At 29.1% G+C, this 19740-nt stretch overlaps 4 protein-coding genes across 5 annotated transcripts; 2 read left to right on the top strand and 2 right to left on the bottom strand.

Moving 5' to 3' along the window:
• The first annotated feature begins 612 nt into the window (after positions 1-612).
• Positions 613-7150, top strand: LOC145195312 (twinfilin-1-like). Its single transcript, XM_090070639.1, has 10 exons — positions 613-763; positions 3306-3383; positions 3481-3531; positions 3739-3866; positions 4393-4488; positions 4705-4803; positions 5020-5145; positions 5253-5403; positions 5622-5743; positions 6283-7150. Exons 1-10 carry the CDS (start codon positions 739-741, stop codon positions 6436-6438), a joined length of 1032 nt encoding a protein of 343 aa, XP_089926765.1. The 5' UTR covers positions 613-738; the 3' UTR covers positions 6439-7150.
• A 291-nt stretch (positions 7151-7441) lies between these two features.
• Positions 7442-8349, top strand: LOC145195323 (phosphatidylinositol transfer protein 3-like). Its single transcript, XM_080073139.2, has one exon. The coding sequence runs from the start codon at positions 7522-7524 to the stop codon at positions 8227-8229; it is 708 nt and encodes a 235-aa protein (XP_079929265.2). The 5' UTR covers positions 7442-7521; the 3' UTR covers positions 8230-8349.
• A 2846-nt stretch (positions 8350-11195) lies between these two features.
• LOC149880183 (uncharacterized) lies at positions 11196-13337 on the bottom strand. 2 transcript variants are annotated; one of them, XM_090070150.1, is made up of 3 exons: positions 12633-13337; positions 12418-12485; positions 11196-11653 (listed from the first exon to the last, which is right to left on the bottom strand). In XM_090070150.1, the coding sequence occupies exons 1-3, from the start codon at positions 12682-12684 to the stop codon at positions 11453-11455; spliced, it is 321 nt and encodes a 106-aa protein (XP_089926276.1). In that variant the 5' UTR covers positions 12685-13337; the 3' UTR covers positions 11196-11452. The 2 variants fall into 2 exon arrangements, with proteins under 2 accessions (XP_089926276.1, XP_089926275.1); XM_090070149.1 differs by having other exon boundaries at positions 11197-11653; positions 12418-12533; positions 12633-13080.
• A 5312-nt stretch (positions 13338-18649) lies between these two features.
• LOC145195326 (transcription initiation factor TFIID subunit 10-like) lies at positions 18650-19688 on the bottom strand. The gene has a single exon (XM_090070148.1). It carries the CDS (start codon positions 19611-19613, stop codon positions 19098-19100), a length of 516 nt encoding a protein of 171 aa, XP_089926274.1. The 5' UTR covers positions 19614-19688; the 3' UTR covers positions 18650-19097.
• Positions 19689-19740: the final 52 nt, after the last annotated feature.

Raw genomic sequence — 19740 nt, 5'->3', positions numbered from 1 at the left:
TTGCTTGTTCTAACAAAAAAAAAAAAAAAAAATAACACTGCTGTTTTAAAAATTAAGAACCCAAACATTTCCATCATAGCTTTTCTTTTATATTGGTTATTTTAAAAGAGCTAAAAAAACTGTCGAAAAATTTTCCTTTACTAAGGTTTCATTCGCTGATGGTCATCTTGATCTCAATGTAAGCTCCTGTTTAATCCTCCTGCCATTTACAATCTCAGTAACTAAGAGCTTGAGCCTCTTGGGTAAATTGATTTTTGGATAAACCAGCGTTTTTCTCTTACGGACCATTAAATAGTAAAATATCGAAGTCATTAAAACCGTTTTTTTTTTTTTTTTGCTACTTCACTCGTAAATATATTATTTTTTTCATTCAAATATTTGTACTTAGGGGGTCAACTTATATGTACTCCCGATATCAAACTTATACTATGCATTTCAAACCCCAATAAGATTAAATTTTGGATTCATTGCTCTGGATTATTTTTCTTTAGAATCTTTTAAGGTTTTGTCAAAGCTCTTTTGCAAAACTTATTCTTTTTCAAAATATTTTGTAATGAGTGAATTTTTGCCTTAGTCTATTTTTAAGTATTTCGTTCTTACGATTCGAATTATGCGCACGCATCTCTAAAACTGTATGTATATACTCTATCAATATCAAATTATGTATATAGAAAATTATTCGCTGGGACATGTTATTTCGGAATAAAACTTAAAATAATAATTTAGTAAGTTATAACTATGTCGCACCAAACAGGAATTCAAGGTTAGAATTTGCCTTTAATAACATATGAAATCTATTTTAAATGCCTAAACATGCTATATGGTTACTTATGTGCTGACTCTAACGACATAAATTACAAACTTTATGCCAGAATGTAAATTTCAATAATTGTACTTACATAACCTGTTGATAATGTTATGGTAGATTTACTTTAACTAAATCAAAGCATAGTCTAATTAAGATTTTTTTTAAAAAGTTATTTCCTTCTCAATTTAAAATTCTATTGTTTTGAAAGCTAAGTTAAACCTTTTTTTCTGAAATGAAGTGAGTCTTTATTTTTATAGTTTCCTTTGCAATTTTGAGTTTTGTTGTTGTTGTTGCTGTTGTTGTTGCGTTGTTTTGTTTTTTTAAGCTTGACCCTTCTGGAACTCTAACTAGTCCAAAACTGAATTTTTATATTATACTTCCAACAGAACTTTGTTTTAGATTTAAGTTTGAATAACATTTTTAAAAATCTCATTTAATGTTTTAGTTTTATAAATTAAATCAAAGATTTATCTCAGCAATCATACAAATAAATCTTCGAAAAAAAAAAAAATAATAATAAAATTAAATGTAAAATAAGTTTAAAATAATCTAAAACTCAGAACTGTCATACATTTTTGAATGTTGCATATTAAATGTAGGAGACATGTCCATTTAAAGATATAGCTAAATTCCAAATTTAAAGATTTTTTTTCATACCTAAATTTAAAAAGATATGCATAAAAATATTAATTTAGATACTTGACTAAACATATTAAGTAACATTTTTTGAAATAAAACTGTCAAATTTTCTTTAATTTGATATTCTGAGGTTAACAAAGTTTTTTTTTTAGTTTTTTTACTTAGCATTATCTGCCTTGAGAATTCTGCTCAACCATCCCTTCTATCCTCAGAGTAAACTATTTCAGAGGCTTCAGTTATTTGTCTAACATATATTCAATGAGCTATATATGACAAGGCCAGTTTAGAACTGGTATTGGTGATCACATAAGTTTTATAAGTTTGTTTTGAAAAAAAGGACTATACTCTATAGTAACTACCAGAGTTGATTTCTACCCATATCAAATTTTGTTTTATGTATATTGGATTACATATATGAAAATAAATACTTGATTGATAAAAAGCTCCAATAGAGTGGGAAAAAAATAGGAAAATCAAAAAAATAATTCTACCATTTTTACCAAAATAGGTAGAATTATTTTTTTCATCAACTTTTCAATTAAAAGATGGTGTTTTTGTATTTAAACATAATTTTGTACACGGCAACTTCAGCATTTTTAAATGGAGGTCAAAAATGCATTTGCTATTTGTTTTCAAATTCTTGGTAAAAGATCTACCAAGCTTCATAAAATAACTAGAGCTAATGATCAAAATTTAGCAAACCTCAAGTTATTTGCAGCAATTTCTATAGGAATCTTCATTGTTTGGAAAAAGAATGATACAAAATATCTTGATAAATGGCAAAAACAAATTTCTCAGTTAACAAGATGAATTTTAATCCTATTCATGACTGTTTGATTTATTTATTTTTTATTATCAATTTTGTAAAAAGCAAGAACTCATTTTAATGTTTTGTAAAAGGAAAGAACTGGAATAAATTGTCTATATGTTTGTCATTGAAGTAAATATTGTTGATCTTGTGCACAATTTTGCTAAAGATTATTGTTCATTTTGAGTAAATTAGATCTAAAAGTATTTTAAAAATAAGAAATCTTGTTAATTTTTATTAAAATATCTTATTATTTGTGCTTTTTTAATGCATTTTTTACATAGGAAGACACATAATAGAGAGTAAAATTAGTTTAGGAAATCGTAGATTAATTCTGTCTTAAAAATATGTGAATTATCTTTATTTCAATATAGTTAAAAGTGTACTGCCCCTCCTTTTTTCATTCAAAGCTTAAATGTATCTTTTTTTTTCATTTTATCTATCTCTATGGAGGTTCTAAACTAATATTATATCTCAATAATAATAATGATAATAATGATAAAAAATGGATGTGGGGAGGTTTTAAACCTGATGGTCACTGTGGTTTACAGTGAAAGGTAAAAATGGTTCTTAAGTATTCTTCCAGTCAATGATTCCAGTAATAATATATTTTCAGGACATCTTCTCATCTTCTGACATCTTCTGACTGGTATCTCAGCTGCTTAAGCTGAGAGATAACATAGATTGGTCTTTCAATCCAACTTCAAACCTTCTTATTGCTTGTACATTTTGGTAACCATTGTATTGATCAGTGTGACAATTCACAACATCTTTGCTCAATTCAAAGCTTGTGTAAATTAAAGTAAATTTTCAAAAAAAATCCCCACCTTTAGTATAATTTTGTTCTTTATTTGGAGTTTTCTGCTTTCTTTTGTAACTGCTGTTGATATGAGCTTCAATGTTACTATTCCTATTACACAGATTTTATTACAACCTTTCTATGTTTAAAATCAATTTGAAAAGCGTTTTTTATGTTTTAAATTTTTTTTTTTTTTCAAATATTTTAATTTTATTTTTGTAGTTTGATTTATATTTTTACTTAAAATTTAGCTTCTGATGATCTAAAGAATTTTTTTGCAACAGTCAAAGATGGAACAGTCAGGGCAGTAAAAGTTGGTATTGAAAATGGTAAGTTAGATGGTAATATAGTATCAATATTAAAGTTTCTTGTATATTCAGTTTAAACTTTATAAGATATCTATTTGTGATTTAATTTTTTTTTCAGAGCAGTTAATTTTGCTTGACCATAAATCAGTTCAAGGAACCTGGGATGAAGGTAAGATCTTTTAAATAACTCTTGTAAATAAAGTTATCTGAGGCATGTTCGAAAAAAGAATTTTTTTTCCTTTCAAGAAAAAAGATTATATTTCTTTTTCTACCATTAATTTGATTACAATAAAGAAACTAATAAATTTTTGATTTTACTTTATAATAATTTCTTATATTGTGCATAATCTCTTAATTTTTTTTACCTTTGTTTTAGATTATGATCGATGTGTGTTGGGTATGGTAGAGTTAAAGCAGCCATGTTATATTTTTTACCGACTAGATTCTCAGAATAATCAAGGATATGAATGGCTTTTTATTTCATTCTCTCCTGATGATTCTCATGTGAGAACTTTTATTATGAAAGTTTTTTTTTTTTTTTTTTTTTTTTATTTATTAATAGAAAAGTATATAAATACTTCAATTTTCAAATCGAAACAAAAAAGTTGTTAAAAAATGACATTTATAGCAAATAATAAAAATGATAATAATAATATCAAGTGATATTTTAACAATAATTAATATCATTATAACATAAAATAACAAAAAAGCATAGTAAATCTTAGTCATAACTATTTTTTCAAAAAATAAGCTCTTATTTAAGTCAATTGAAACAAAGAACTTTATTTATTTACTTATTTATTTACTACCTCCATCATCCACTAATGGAAACTTCATTTAATGAAGCAGATGTTTATGTGAAATCTTTAGATTAATATGTACTGTCTTAGTTCACAAATATTATCATCAAATATTTTTTTTTCTTCGAAATTTTAGAAGCTTTTTATTAGTTTTAATTTTACAAATATTTTTGTGTATGCTTATAACTAATTTTTGTTTCTTATAATTCAAAGAAGATCACTTTTTATAGACTCGTCAGAAGATGATGTATGCTGGAACAAGAACAACCATTAAGTTGGAGTTTGGTGGTGGTCATATTTCAGATGAAATGTTTGCTACACTTAAGGTAAATTAATTGTTAATATAAACAGGTACAGATTACATTATTTATCACTTTTATTTGTAATTCTGATAAAAATGTGTCAAAAATCTTAAACAATAAACTCTAACTAATGTATCTAATATCTAACAGTATAATTTATCTAATATATTGAATTGTATGTATAAAATTTATGAAATACAAAAATGGCAACAAGTTAAAGAAAAAAATTCTCATTTAAAGAGTGAGGTTTGTTTGGCTGGTTATTGGAAACACAAAGAAACACAGGTTGCAAGCGCTCCTCTCACTTTAGCTGAGACAGAACTTAAAGAAGTGAAGCAGGTATTTCTCACAAATTTTGTTTTTTTAATGGTTTTTTGGGTTGTTAATGGTATAATCAATCTATGTCCTTTTAATTGTGTTATCAAATATACAAATATAGTTATAAAAATAGTTTTGTCATGCTTAGTAGAAACATTTACTAGATGATTATAATATATCAAGTTTAAGAGTGTATATCTCTGCAAACACTGTGAGTTTTATTTTTTGCTATCTTAGCAACATTTGGATGCAGCTGTCAGTACTAAAGCTTCAACACTACCAGGAGTTAGTTTTCCAATTAGTGATGCAGCTATTGAAGAACTTGTTCGAATTGCGCAAAAGGAAATTTCTTACGTACAATTGGTACAGCTTTTCATAATGATATTTAAAATATTTGTTGTAAAATACTTTGTAAAAAAAATTTTAAGTTTTCTGATTAGTTGTCTATAGATATACTTTTCACATTCTAGTCAATTGATGTTAAAAAAGAAATCATTAACCTTGAGAAATCCTCTGACTTAAAAACAAGTGAATTAGCTGGAGAAATTCCTAATGATTGCCCACGATATCATTTTTTCTTATTTAAACACACACACGAAGGTGATTACTTGGAGACTATTGGTATGTGCTTTTAAGCAAAAGCTGAATAATTTTTTTTTTTTTTCAATCTTATACAATTTTACAATATTGTTCTTTTCTTTTTAAATGTAGAATCTTTTTATGTATTTCATTTAATTTTTTTTTCTTTTTAAAAGATAAACTTTTATTTTTCTTGCTTGTAAAGACAGATTTTATATCCATCAAAGAAAAGCTTTGTGTTTAATAAAATTCTTTTTTAGTTTTTATTTATTCAATGCCGGGTTACAATTGCTCTGTAAAAGAGCGCATGTTGTATTCATCATGCAAAGCCACATTGCTGTCTGGTTGTGAAGATGTATTAAAAATGGAAATTGGAAAAAAGGTGGGTTTTTTTTACATACATGTGTGCAAATTTCAAATGTAATTTTAAAGTTATTGTTAAAAATTAATACAAAATTTTAACCTCAAGTTGATCTGTAATCTTCAAATTGGTAGCAAATAGATGCACAATTCTAAAGTAAAAATAAAACAAAAATTAATCATCATCATTTAAACACCACTTTGTTTTCAAAAACAAAGTTTGATAAAATGTTCTAATAAACACATGGTCAAAATGAATGAAAAGATAGCTTAAGCTGTTGTATCATTTTTTTGGAGTGAATTGTTACAATTATAAATATTGCAGAACAATTTGATTTAAATTGTTTTTGTTTGCGCAATCTTTGGTGCCACACACTTTTCCTGAAACATCAGTTGCTTTGACTGTTCTAACTGTTCACATTATTCCAGTCTATGTTGCTTTTTATGATAAAATAGACTAAAGCTGATCAAAAACCTTTTTACGTAATATTTTAAAAAGTAAAAAAAAATGGTTTAAAATGTTACCCTCTCCCAGTAAAAAATCTTTTTTTATTCTTGTAGCTTGAAATATCTGAAGGTTCTGAACTATCTGAGGACTTTCTTCAAGATGAACTTCATCCTCAAAAAAATGTTCACAGACAGAAGTTTGCTAAGCCAAAACCACCTGCTGCAAAAGGTGGCAGAAGAATAAATAACACAACCAACCCATCTGATTAGTTATCTATGCATTTTTTTTTATAATTTTGATGACGCATTTTTACACTGTATTTTTATCTCACAGCATCTACAATCCAGATATTTTTGTGCAAACAACTTAGGTATCTCATTTTTTTAAAATTCTGTTAACAATTTTTTCAACAGCTTTTTTTTTTAGAAAAATTTTAATACTGAAGTTTTAATACCAAAAAAATTTTGTTTAATTCATTAATTATGTTTAGTTGGATAGATTGCCTCTGTTTGTCATGTCTGACTCTGTCATGTTTGATATGTTTATAGTTGATTTCAAAATATTCTAGGTAGAATTAAATGTCATATGAATTTTAGATTGTTCATGATGTTTTTTTTTTTTATTTTTTTTTTATTTTGTTATTGTTAATGACTTTTAATGTTCACATTTTTTTTAGTAAACAAAATGAATCTTATATAATTTAGCAATGGTTAAATTATTAAATGGGATAATTGTTGTATGTTTTATATATGCTAACATAGTATATGTTAACATATATGCTAATATAATTTTTGATTAAACAATTTTAGCCTTTAAACATAATTGTCTGAGTTTTTATATTTATCATTTTTAATAAAAAAGCTCTTTAAAAATAATTCTTTTGGTATGTATTATTCAATTGGTTCAATTTAATGGTTTTCCTTATTTTTTATTGGCTTGTCCTATGTACAACATCAATCATGAAAAAAATTGTAATGTTAACTCTCTTTCATTTTTTCATATCACACACAATATTTCCTTACTTTAGTTCTTTCATTTTTTCATATCACACACAATATTTCCTTACTTTAGTTCTTAGTGATGGTTTATGCCATTGGTAATATCCTAACTAAATTAGTAACCTAAATAACGAACAATTTTTTTTTATCTGCTTTTTTAGCAAATATATAGCAAATTGAACTTAACAATTTTTAAAAAATTTTTTAGCTGGTAGAACTTTCAGAGGAAATGTCGATACTTATATTTCTTACAAAATATGCATATTTTCACTAAATATTCAGTACTAAGTTTATTTTTCTAATGTTAACCCTCATTTAGAAAAAGTACAAGATTTTATCATGTAGCATGATTTTATGGCAGCAAGAGCGTTGGACTCTAAATATAATATTCAACGCCCAGAGGCAGACCCTCACAATGTAGAGATTTTGTATCAGTTAATTCATGAAGAACTCAAGAACCAAAAAGATTGGAAAGAAGCATGGGTGACTCGAAGCATTGTGACTCGCTTTCTTCAAGCCAACATTTCTGTCAAAGAATCTTTTGAAGTTTTAAAAAACTTTTGCCATTGGCGAGTCGAATATAGAGTTGATGAGATTCAAGAAGATGATCCAGAAATCATTGCCGAGGAAGCCGTTGGTCGATGCAAGTTTGTTGACACGAAAGATGTAGCAGGTAGACCGGTTGCTTATATATATCCACAATATCATAATAAATTTCACGGTAACTATGAAAGATTGCACAAATATATTATTTACACTTTGGAAAAGCTCTGTAAGTTAAGTGACATTAATGAAGGAAGCGAAGGTAAGTTTTGCTTGGTCATTGACCTCGACAAATTTACTCTTCAAAACATGGACTACCAATGCGTAAAAAAGATAATTTCACTTTTAAAAAATTGTTATCCAGAGCGACTGGGTGTTTGTTTGATTATTAACTCTCCCTGGATTTTCTACAGTTGTTGGGCAATAATCAAGTGCTTTTTAAACGAAGTGACGAAAAGTAAATTCATTTTTTGTGGAAATACTGAATATAAAGAGTTCATTGGTTCGGATATGAATTAAAGTTGTTTTTGATATCAAAATATAGAATATAATTTATATGCATATGCTGTATACATACTAGTGTAATAGTCGACCCTGCGTTAAAGTCTAAATCGTATTTTTTGATTTTTTTTTTTGTTATAAATTGAAAACTTACGTTTCAGTAGCAGAAAAAATATTTCAATAATAGATATTCAAATCATTGTGACAAGTTTGACTTATACACGAGTAAATATATAGGGATGTGTTGTGTGAATATTTGTTTTTATCTGTTTTTATGCTTTTATTGGGTTTTCTCAGAAAACCCACAAAAATATTGTATTGGCATTTTAATCATATTCATTGAAATTTGTAAGTACTATGTACACTATTTTTATAGATGTGAGTTTTTTTAAATGTTTATACAGCGTTTTGTTGAATCTATAATAGACTTAGAATTTGTATCAATTTTGTGTTTGTATTAAGTTTAAGAACACAACGTTAAGTAGGTTAGTTGATTGCAGGAGCAAAAGGATAGCTATTTACTACGTATGAAGTCTAGCTGAATCGTCAAGGTGTTTGATATATTCCTTTTTTTTTTTTTTTTTTTTGCATTCATTTTTGTATCAAATGAGGAAATAAGGAACTTATTCTTGTGCCTGCACTTCGAGACCATTTCACTCCTTGTATTAAGTAGGTTCACTCCTTTATACATCAAAATTTGAAACTTGATGCTGGGTTGTATGGTTTGCATTTTTTAATAATCTTCCATCTGATAAAAAGGCATTAAGTTTTTTTCTTTTCATTTACATACCTCTTTTTTTCTTTTCATTTCCATACCTCTTTTTTTCTTTTCATTTACATACCTCTTTTGATAGCTCTGTATCATTCTTGTACCTAACTGCATTAAAAGATTTTAAGTGGTTAGCATACCAAGCTTTAAAAGATGTTTTGCTAAGTCCTAAATACACTTTTTCTTTATATTCCGGATTGTTCGAATATACGGTGGCCTGATAAACAATGTTGTTGGAAAGGCAACGGTTGTTCATTGGACATTTGGATTTGTCAGTGCAGTTACATTTCATTTCATTAGTTTTTGCCTCCTTATGCAAAATGCTTTTATTGTGAGAGTTAATTATGGATTTTATATTTGGCATGTAAGAATAACTAATTTTGATTGTGTTTCTATTAAATATTTTACGAAGTCTGTGGTTAACTAGGAAGTGGAGGTCGATGAGGTTCAAAAAACATATACCTATTTTTGTAACAACATTTGTATTGAAAAGAGGATTATACCAAATTATCTTACGCTTATGGTTGCCGTTTGTTGATTTTATACTTGGATGGTACGCAAGTTCGCAATTGTAACCTGATTTTTTCAAGGCTTTTTGATAAGGAGGAATACTTTCTTTAAAAATCGCTACACTTGACGATGCTGCTGATAATCTTAATTCAATAGTTTTAGGAATACTTTTTATTACACTCGGTGGATGATTAGATTTAGTATGTATATAATTCAGTATATTATCTGGTTTGCGATATGGTTGAAAAGAACTATCGTTAAGGTTAAGTGTTAAATCGAGGTAGTTAACTATTTTCAAATTAAATTTAATAGAGATAAGAAGATTGTTATTTTAAAAAATTTGTACAAAATGTTTCTTTATTCTCTCCATTTCCTGACCACTTTTGTTCCTAAACATAGCTAGTCCATCATCTAGATATATACCGAAATTGCGTTTATCATAAAACTGCGAGATTTGATGCAAAATAAAAATCCCCACTAATTCGCAAATCTCCGCGCCATCAAAGGCCCCCATAGTGACATCGAATAATTCTCCCTTTTTCTTAATCCAAGCAGTTCCATTGCTAAATAATAATGATTTCCTTGCATGGTGTATAAATCTCTTTTGTTCGCTATTTATTGTTAGATGTTGCTCTGCAAATGTTATTGCGTTTTTTAGTAGGTTTTCATTAATTGATGGATAAATATCATTAATATCAAAGACTAAGAACTTACAGAATTGCTTTTCTTTTATGGTTTGAAACCAATATATAACATTTTGAGTGTTTTGCCATTGGTTCAAAAATAGCTTCTTTCTCAGCTCGGAATTAATGTTGGATAAAATAGATTTTGACGTCACGTTATACTTTTAAAACTTTGTTTCCATGGAATCATTAGAACTAACGCCACCGTAATTCTAAATGTAATTTTAACGTTTAATTTTTAATTTTGTAATATATGGCTGATGATTGCAGTTAGGCATGAAACTTAAAGTTCCATAATAAAAGTTTTTTCTTTATCGTTTTTAATTATAATTATAAATCTCTCTGTTTTGAAATTTATATGTAATCAAAATAAATTCCCTAAATATTGAGCAACACTTCATATCAAACGATATATATATATATATATATATATATATATATATATATATATATATATATATATATATATATATATATATATATATATATATATATATATATACAGTGCTGGAAAAAATAATAAATACAGAAATAGTTAATTTGATCGTATATTTGAAAAAATCAAGAAAATTCAATGTTTACACTCTTAAAAAAGTTCCGGTAAAATGACGGAAATTTCAGGCAAAACTCCTGAACTACTTCGTGCCGTATGGAACCAGACGAACATTCAGGTAAAATACCTGAACCTGAACTGGTTCAGGATTTTTACCTGAACCTGAACTGTTTTGGTTCCGGTATTATGCCTGAACCTGAACCAGTTCAAGTTCAGGTAAAATACCTAAACCTGAACCAGTTCAGGTTCAGGTATTTTACCTGAATGTTCGCCTGGTTCCATACGGCACGAAGTAGTTCAGGTATTTTGCTTGAAAAGAGTAAATATTCAGTAAAATTCCAAATCCCGATTATAAACTATCTAGGTTTAGGCATAAATTCGATATTAGATTTTATTAGGCCTGAAGATATTAAATATTCAGTAAAATGCCAAATTGTGATTATAAATGAACACGGTTTAGACGTAAAAACGATATTTGATTTTCAGAAAGCCAATATATTTAAATTTATAATTATTACAAATTTACGCTTAACAAAGCAATATAGGAAATAGTTATTAAAATATAAATGTTTCAGCACTTTAAAATTAATTAAGTCTTTTTTTGTCTAAGGTAAAGCGACAAGTCACTGGCTCTTCTCGATAGATGCGTTTCATCTTGGTAACCTAACACGGTATGTTGCAAGAAGTACAATATATGCATATATTGTACTTTTTGTTATGGCTACATTATTCCGCATACTCCATATTCATTAAAAAATAAAGTTTAATTAATATGTCCACAGCATAAGATATACATCTGTTGACAGGAATAGCTCTACACGCTGTAACAATAAATAATTGTTCGACAATGCAATGAGTACCCAAAGCTATGACTAAAGGATGCTTGTGAGTAAGACTTTGAATCACAACTTCCATCAGAGTTGATGCCTATTTAGACGCAGTAAGGAAATTAAAATAAGTCATTTAAAAAATGTAACTTTAATACATAATAAATATAAATATCAGCACATACAACTTAGAACTAATACTATATTTACTATATTTAATAACTAAACATACAGTAGAATCCTGTTAACTCGGACCCTGGATAAGTCGGACAGGTTTTCAATTCCCCTTGAATTTTCTCTACATATATGTATGTATGTATATATATATATAGAGAGAGATAAATAGAGAGATAGAGAGAGAGAGAGAGTAAAAGGAAGATCGAAAATCTGTATATGTACCAAGATACCGGTATCATGGTTTACTGAGAACTTCGCTTAACTCGGAATAATCTAAGTCAGAATATTTATGTATTCCCCTTCCTTTGATGGTCAAACTCTCAACGGGGCATTTTTTTGTATAGCAATGTTAATAACATGTAAAGTTATTAAGTATATATTATTGTGCATATTACTACAAACTAAATATTATACTTAATATATTAGGTATAATATTAAGTTTGCAGTAATATGCACAATAATATATTTAATAACTTTACATGTTATTAACATTGCTATACAGAAAAATGTATATGTATAAATTTATACCTATTAGAATAATTTTACATATATGTATAACTTATTATTATAGCATGTATAATTTATAACATTATTATAACATTTACAGCATATATTTATATCTACTAGAAGAATTTATGCATATATGTATAAATTTATATCTATTAGAAATCTATTATTCCAATATACCGGATAAAATTGAATGAAATGCTCTGCAACTTCAGCAGCTGATGCACAACTTTTATTCTTTGATGGCACTTTAATTATAAAGGGGAGTAATAAGAATGCAAAATCCATTTCAATTTCTGTTTTAAAAAAACAAATTTGTTAGTGAAATCATTTTATTAATTTATAAAATATTATAATGATTTTACATATCAAATAGTTTTATAACACTAAGATACCTATAGAAGGGTTGTCTTGCATATCAAGCTCAGCTAGAATCTGCTTCACCATCAAATTTGTCTTTTATCTTGCCCAAGAGATAGCATGTGGCGTTATTTGCTCCCAATGAGCCAAAAAATCATTTGACTCTGGGAAATTGCAACAGAAATCCTTCTGAAACTAAGATAAGAATATAGTATAAGACTGCTTATAAAATCATTTTCTTTAATTTTACTTTAGAAAAATCTAAGAATACTTTAGCCAAATGTATATGACAAAAAAATACTAAAAAGTTACAAGATCATCTTTTATTTTAAATACTTTTTATAATTTGTAATTTTTAAATATTTTTTTGTCATATAGGTTTTGCATGTATCTTTTAATTTAAAAGATGTATCTTGTAATTCATACAAGATGCATCTTAGATATATCTTGTATGAATTACAATAAATTTAATTTTTGTGATTGAATAATTTTAAATATTTATTGGTGAAAAATTTTAATGGTAATAGGGTGATTTTTATTCATACGTATATGGCTAGATCTTTTAATGGCAGAAATGTTTTGAGTAAATCATCAAATGTTGGCCTACAATTCACAATCTATTTTCAACGAGAGCATGAAGTTTTTTCCATCAAGCCTAAGTCATCAAATCATACATCATACATCAAGATATATCATGATATATCATAATACGATATAGTTTATTATATATGCTATGATATACTATGATATAGTACATTATATATACTATGATATTTTATATCATAATATAATCTAGTATAACATAATATATTATAAAATAGTATATCATAATATCTTATATTATACTAGATCATATTATGACATAGATTAGCATAGTATATCATAGTATATATAACATACTATATCATATTATAATATATCATAATATGATGACTATATTATGGTGTTTATCATATAGACTATATTATAGTGTATATCGTAATTTTATGATATATAGTATATCATGTTATTAATGATATACTACATCATATACATATATCTTGACTTATTTATATCTATGCACTCATACATATATGAATATAATTCAAATACATATACTGTCTTGTAAACAAGAGATGTGTATATTAGGGTGGTCCAGATTTGTGTGGTAAAAATTCAAAATACTTCTACATTCTCTCCACAAGCCTAATTTTGTTCGACTATGGTTAGAGATGAACCATACAAAAAATTGGACCAATCTAAATAGTTTTAAAGGTCGCTATTTTTTCATCATTTTTTTTGACAATAATCAATTTTTAAGAATTTATACAAATTTTTGTGTAATTTTTGCATAATTGAAGATCTATCTCAACACTGGTAAATAAATTGATCAGATGATCTATATTCATTAGATACTTTGCAAGCATTCATATTTACCTGATTTAAATTGTTAGTTTCTTTAATTTTTAAATTTGATATTAAATAATAGTGAAAACTTAATTTTTTTGATTTTTTTATCATAGTGTTCAAAAAGTCAAAATTTATAGCAACCCCTAAATATTATCAGATTTGCTTCAAATTTGGCTACAATATTGCAAATATTAATAGGAACAAAGGCAGCCTTGTGGAGAAATGAATTTCAATAGTTTATAATTTTGGACCACCTTAGTGTATATGTATTGTGTATATATACATGTGTATATTTACATATGCATACATTACATTTACATACATGTGTTGTTATTTTTTGCAAACGTACGTAAAAGAGATGTGTTTATTATATACATCTCTTTTACGTACATTGGCAAAAAATATATACATTTATATGTATATAAATGTAATAGATATATATGTAAATATACATATATAAATATGTAAATATACTATATACACATCTCTTTTACGTACGTTCGCAAAAAATATTGAAAGATAGCTTACTTTTAAGCTTTTCTGTAGCATCTATAGATATTCCTTTTGATAATAAATAATCTGCCAACTTTTTTATGCTCATTTTTAATAAAAAAAATTTTAAAATAAGAGAAAGCAAGCGCATGCGACCTCTAAAAGGTTTAATGGCGATTGCTGATGGCGCGGAAAAATAATTTCACAGTTTCAAGCGATTTACTTGATGTTTCCGGTAAAACACCTGAACGTTCCGGTAGAAAAGTTCACGCAACTTCTTTTGCCTGATCATTTCAGGAGTTTTACACAAAGTGTTCAGCTAGTTTGCTAAAATACCTGAACCGATACGGTAAACTTCCTGAATGTTCAGGTAAATTTGTTGACCTGAACTATTCCAGGCAGAGTTTGCCTGAACTTTTTTAAGAGTGCACTCGAATCGAGTGACTCGATATGTGGCGTTAACGCCCGGGAAAACCGTACTGTTCTCGTCTGACTCCCGGTGCCATAACCCGGATGATAACCATACCAGATCCCCGGTTCAATACCGTACGGGACCCGTCTGTATAGGCTAGCTGGGTGCAATCTAGTTATCAAAAAATTTTTTTTTTGGTAATAGTTTACTTACCTCTTTACTTTCATTTAATTCTAATAGCAATTGGAGTTTATCACCATAGAATAATTGTCCAATCATTTCGTTGTTCTTAATCAGTTTAATATTGAAACTAGATTCCACACTTTTCCGTCCTGCTTTACTTCTCAGAAATTGTGCAACTTTAATCATGTTGCGATTACTTAGAAATCATAATGAAGCTATTACAAAAATTAGCTTTAAACTCATAACAAAATTGTTTTTAAAAGCAACAAAAACTTACCTGGCTTGTAGTTTTAATTGAAGCTTGTTCAATTTATCTAAAGAAAAGAAAGCTTTCTTAACCCCAGTCTTTCCAAGAGTTGCTTTGGACTAAAAGGCATACTAATCTTGAAAAATTAATCTTTCTGCAGGTTTATTTGAAACATCGCCTTGATAAACATGTTTTCCCGACATACATTCAACCATAAGGGCAAATACTTTTTCCATTTTTGATTTACGCCCATTTGACAAATAAAAAATTCACATTTTTTCCCTCGGATAACTCTGGTACTCAGGTCTAAATTTTGTAGCATATGTATAGCAACTATAACAACTTTAATAACGTAACTAAATTTTAACTAAAGTAAATTAAACATCAATATAGTTATAATTACCTTCATAACACGACCGCATAGTTTTCAGTTCGTATGTCAATGCGTGTGAGGCGTTATTATGCAATTATTAACAATTAGCAACTGCTAGATTTTACTTTTTGTTAATAATTAAATGTTGCTTTGCTTCGTTTTTATTTCAATAAAAATGTAAAAAGAAAGTAATGAAAACTACATATCCGCCTGTAAATTTCAATGTTAAACAAACATTTTAAAATACTTTAAAAGAAAAATTGATATACCTATCACAAACATTTCTGAAAATCTAAATACAGGAGCATGGGCATGATTTTGTGGTGTTCGAAACGAACCCCCTAATCTCCCCTAGGGTATGGTTCCTAAAAACCCTTTTCAATTTTTTGTTTGTTTTATGTTAAACTAGATCAAAATTCATCGACAGATTTGCAGGTAGTTTTAAGCTTTGCATGTTTATAAATCTTAAACGAAAAGAGATTTTTTGATGAAATTTGAAATCTGTCGATGAATTTTGACCTAGTTTATGATAGAACAACAAAAAACTTTTTATGATTAAAGGAGACGTAGTTCTAGGAAGGGGGCAGCTAGGGTTTGGGGCGGGGTTGGTTTAGCTCCAACTACCCAAATATTTTGCAAGTCATCCTCATTCGACACCAGTATCAACATACTAGAAGTTTGAGTATGGCCCATGCCTCTTAGTTACCTATCTTGAACAACAAAATTCCTGTGTACCCCCCTAAAATATGTGATTTCTCCTCAGGCCCCACTAAAAAAAGCTGTCGTTCATATTTTTTGAATGAGGAAATGTTTTCTGATGGTAATCAAAAAAAAACTTTCTGGGGGTGTGTTGCAAAGTCTTAGAGCATGTTCCTATGCACCTTGCATAGCTGGTTCAAAATTTACGGATTCGTCTACACCACCTTAAAACATTCAAAGAGGAAACACTTCTAGAACTTGTTTTTGAAATCCATTATACAGCCATTGAAGAAAAAGCATGACATCCTAGTTTAGCAATACCTCCGGCAAAACATACGTATATGCCTCGTAAATAATCCGCCTTAATGCTATTTTCCATAGACCTGTTGTCATAGAGAGGGAGCAGTTTGTAATCAATTTTAGTCTGGTGATTGTAAAAACTTGATATTTGTATACTAATAGTATATTTAATAGCAAGACTTGCGATTATGAGCACAGGTCCACCCATGATAACCCATGACTGTTCGTCTCGATGATTACCATTTACTGGCGCTGTTGTGCTATCTGTCATGACACCTGTTGTGCTACCTGTGATTGCACCTGATGTTCCATCTATCATGCCACCTGTTGTTCCACCCATCGGAGGATTGATCTTTTTATAAAGTTTCGGCTGTACCAAATGCACTTGGTGGAGCCGAAGTAGCGCTATACTCGAGAATTGAGTCTGTTATGAGTCCCAAATTTTATGGTATGAGATATAAGTTCGGCGCAAAAGCAAATTTGAGATGAGACGAAGCATTAGAATGCTTTAATATCAAACGATGTCAGCAGAAAGATCTATCGGTGTTTTTAAACTTTTGATCTTGAGTGAGGAATTTGGCCAAAACTCTTCTGGTTTATCCATAAAACTTTCTATATAATCCTTGGTTTGATAATAATGCTCGTCACCACCAATGTTTACTCCACCATTTCCAACTGGTGTTCATCTATTACCTCACTGACAAGCACTTCGAACTGTAATCTATGTAAGTTGTATCCTGAACTACCCTTTGGGATGTATTCTTTGTAATATTCGAGAGAAATGTTCAAGACTTTTTTTGCCACCTCTTCTAAATTTTATCATATTCAAAATGAATACCTTAGCTTCCAGGTACTGTGAAGTCTATACCACCTTCAACCATAGTACTTGAAACTGCTTGTATTATTTAGAGCACTGATTTTGTGCTCTAATGCACATTAACAAAATGGATTCAAGTTTATTTTAAACATATGGTACTAGATTAAACCCTTCGTATCAGTAGTTCTCGACATAGCTTCAAGGGGGAGCATCAGGTGATCACTGTCTCTCAAAACCCAATTCTGCATACCCCTCGATTTTGAACTCTTAGCCAGCCGAGGATTCTTGGAGCCTAGCAACGGTGACCTGCTTAAGCATGAGATCGTCTTTAGTGACTGGTCACAGGACTGATCATTAGCACCGATACCAGCTCGACACCAAAGTACTCGCCCAATATTGCTAAATCTTCGATGTAAACATCGCGTGTAAATCGTTGAAGGATGTACTCAACATTTGTCCCAGTACTAGGACGTTCAGCAGACTGAAAAAACAATCGCTCATTTCAACACAACCAGAATTGAGAGTACTTTAGTGTTCTTTCAAAAATTTTTTCATAAGGTGTGTTTCGCAAGATGTTATCTGGTAGCAGTAGAAACGTCTTTGAGACAAATCAAATACCCAGTGAGACTAGTTGTTCTCTAATCTTCACTGCTGAAGAATGGTACGCTGATAGTCAGCAACACTTAGTCATGGACTTTCGAACTGTCTCCGATGGATACACCCACGGTGGAGGAATGAAGCTTTAAAATTATAGCGATGGGCTCCAGATCTTAGTCACTCGCACCGCCTCAAACTGTCGACGCACCTGTATCCATCGCGATGGATGCTATCGTAAAGTTTGATGGTGGTCGACTCGAAGACAATTCATAGGAGATAAAAAAAAGGCTTAATTTTTGCGGACACAAGTGCTTATACAACCAATTCTTATTAAGAGGGAAATAAAGGTTGAACAGCAATACGAGAAACCTCTATAATCAAAAATATTAGCAGAAAATTATCGTCACTATACAAAAAGTAGAAGCAAAAAACCATCTGCTCAAAGCACCATTGATGACTATAACCAATCAAAAGTAGTCATGAAAAGCTAACTGCCCTCAAACCCCCTTTTTTGTACAACTAAACTTTATAAAAATATTAAAGTGTCGTTGGCACTAAAACAAGCCTTTAATTTTTAATATGTGCTTGTAAAGTTCCATCAAATTTATAACATTTTTTTAGCATAAAATTGTTATTACTGCTATAGTAAACTGTGGTCATTAAGTCAAACATGCTTCAACCAAAAACATGCGCTTCATTAATCGCCATGTAAGAGTTTTTGTTAATTCGTTTCAGGCCTTAAGACAATCATTTTCCTCAAGAGCGCTTGCAGAAACGTTTTAGAAAAACCATTGGTAATTGCAGTAGACCAGAACAGGATAACAGTTCAGCAAAGAAATGAGCTTTAATAATTTGTAATATTTAATAATTACAAATTATTGATGTATATTTTTCGATTTTACTTTTTTATTGAAATAAAATCCTAACACGTAATAGAAGTACGTACCAAACCTATAAAAACGTACTTAGCTTAACATGATTAATCGAATTTTCAAGAAAAGTATGGTGGCTTCTTTACGTGGATTCCGTATTCATTAAGAGCAGGTGCCAAATCGTCCATTGTCAAAGTGTATCGTTTGTCTTTCCCAGATTTCCTGGAGGTCTGACCTGAGCCTCTCATTTTACAATGTTGCAACGCATCATGGGCAATGTCTGAAATAAACTTTTGCGAAGCTAAAGATATGAGGCGAACAATTTTTGGATCCACTGACTCAAAGCCAGCACGATGCATATAATTTATTGTTACGGCATCAGGAATGCTAGGGGTATAATCTTCTAACTGATTTAAAAATTCAGTTAAGTTAGCACTTACAGGAGGATAAATATTTGTCTCATTATCAAAATCTTTAGGACTCTCCCCACTCATGAAATCTAACTTTTGATGCGGGGATAGCAACTGTTGCTGTGAGTTTGCAACAAATATTTGTTGGTTGAGTTTGGACTGAAGAACATTCACGTCAGGTTTACGATCAGGAACGTTGCTTTGATTCAATGGAGATTCAGCCATACTGAAAGGTCTCCTGATTAAATACTTATATCATTTTTATCTACAAAAGAAAATTTCAATTTAACCTTCCATCACAAAACAAATTTTTAAAATCACAAACAACTTAATCCTAGCCCTCACCCTCTTT

The sequence above is a fragment of the Hydra viridissima genome, unplaced genomic scaffold (genome assembly GCF_058129835.1).
Source record: "Hydra viridissima isolate aposymbiotic clone 2 unplaced genomic scaffold, HvirCarnegie_v1 scaffold_13, whole genome shotgun sequence".
NCBI classification, from domain to species: Eukaryota; Metazoa; Cnidaria; class Hydrozoa; order Anthoathecata; family Hydridae; genus Hydra; species Hydra viridissima.
Note: the sequence above shows the minus strand (reverse complement) of the source record. Positions and strands in the feature narration are given on the sequence as shown.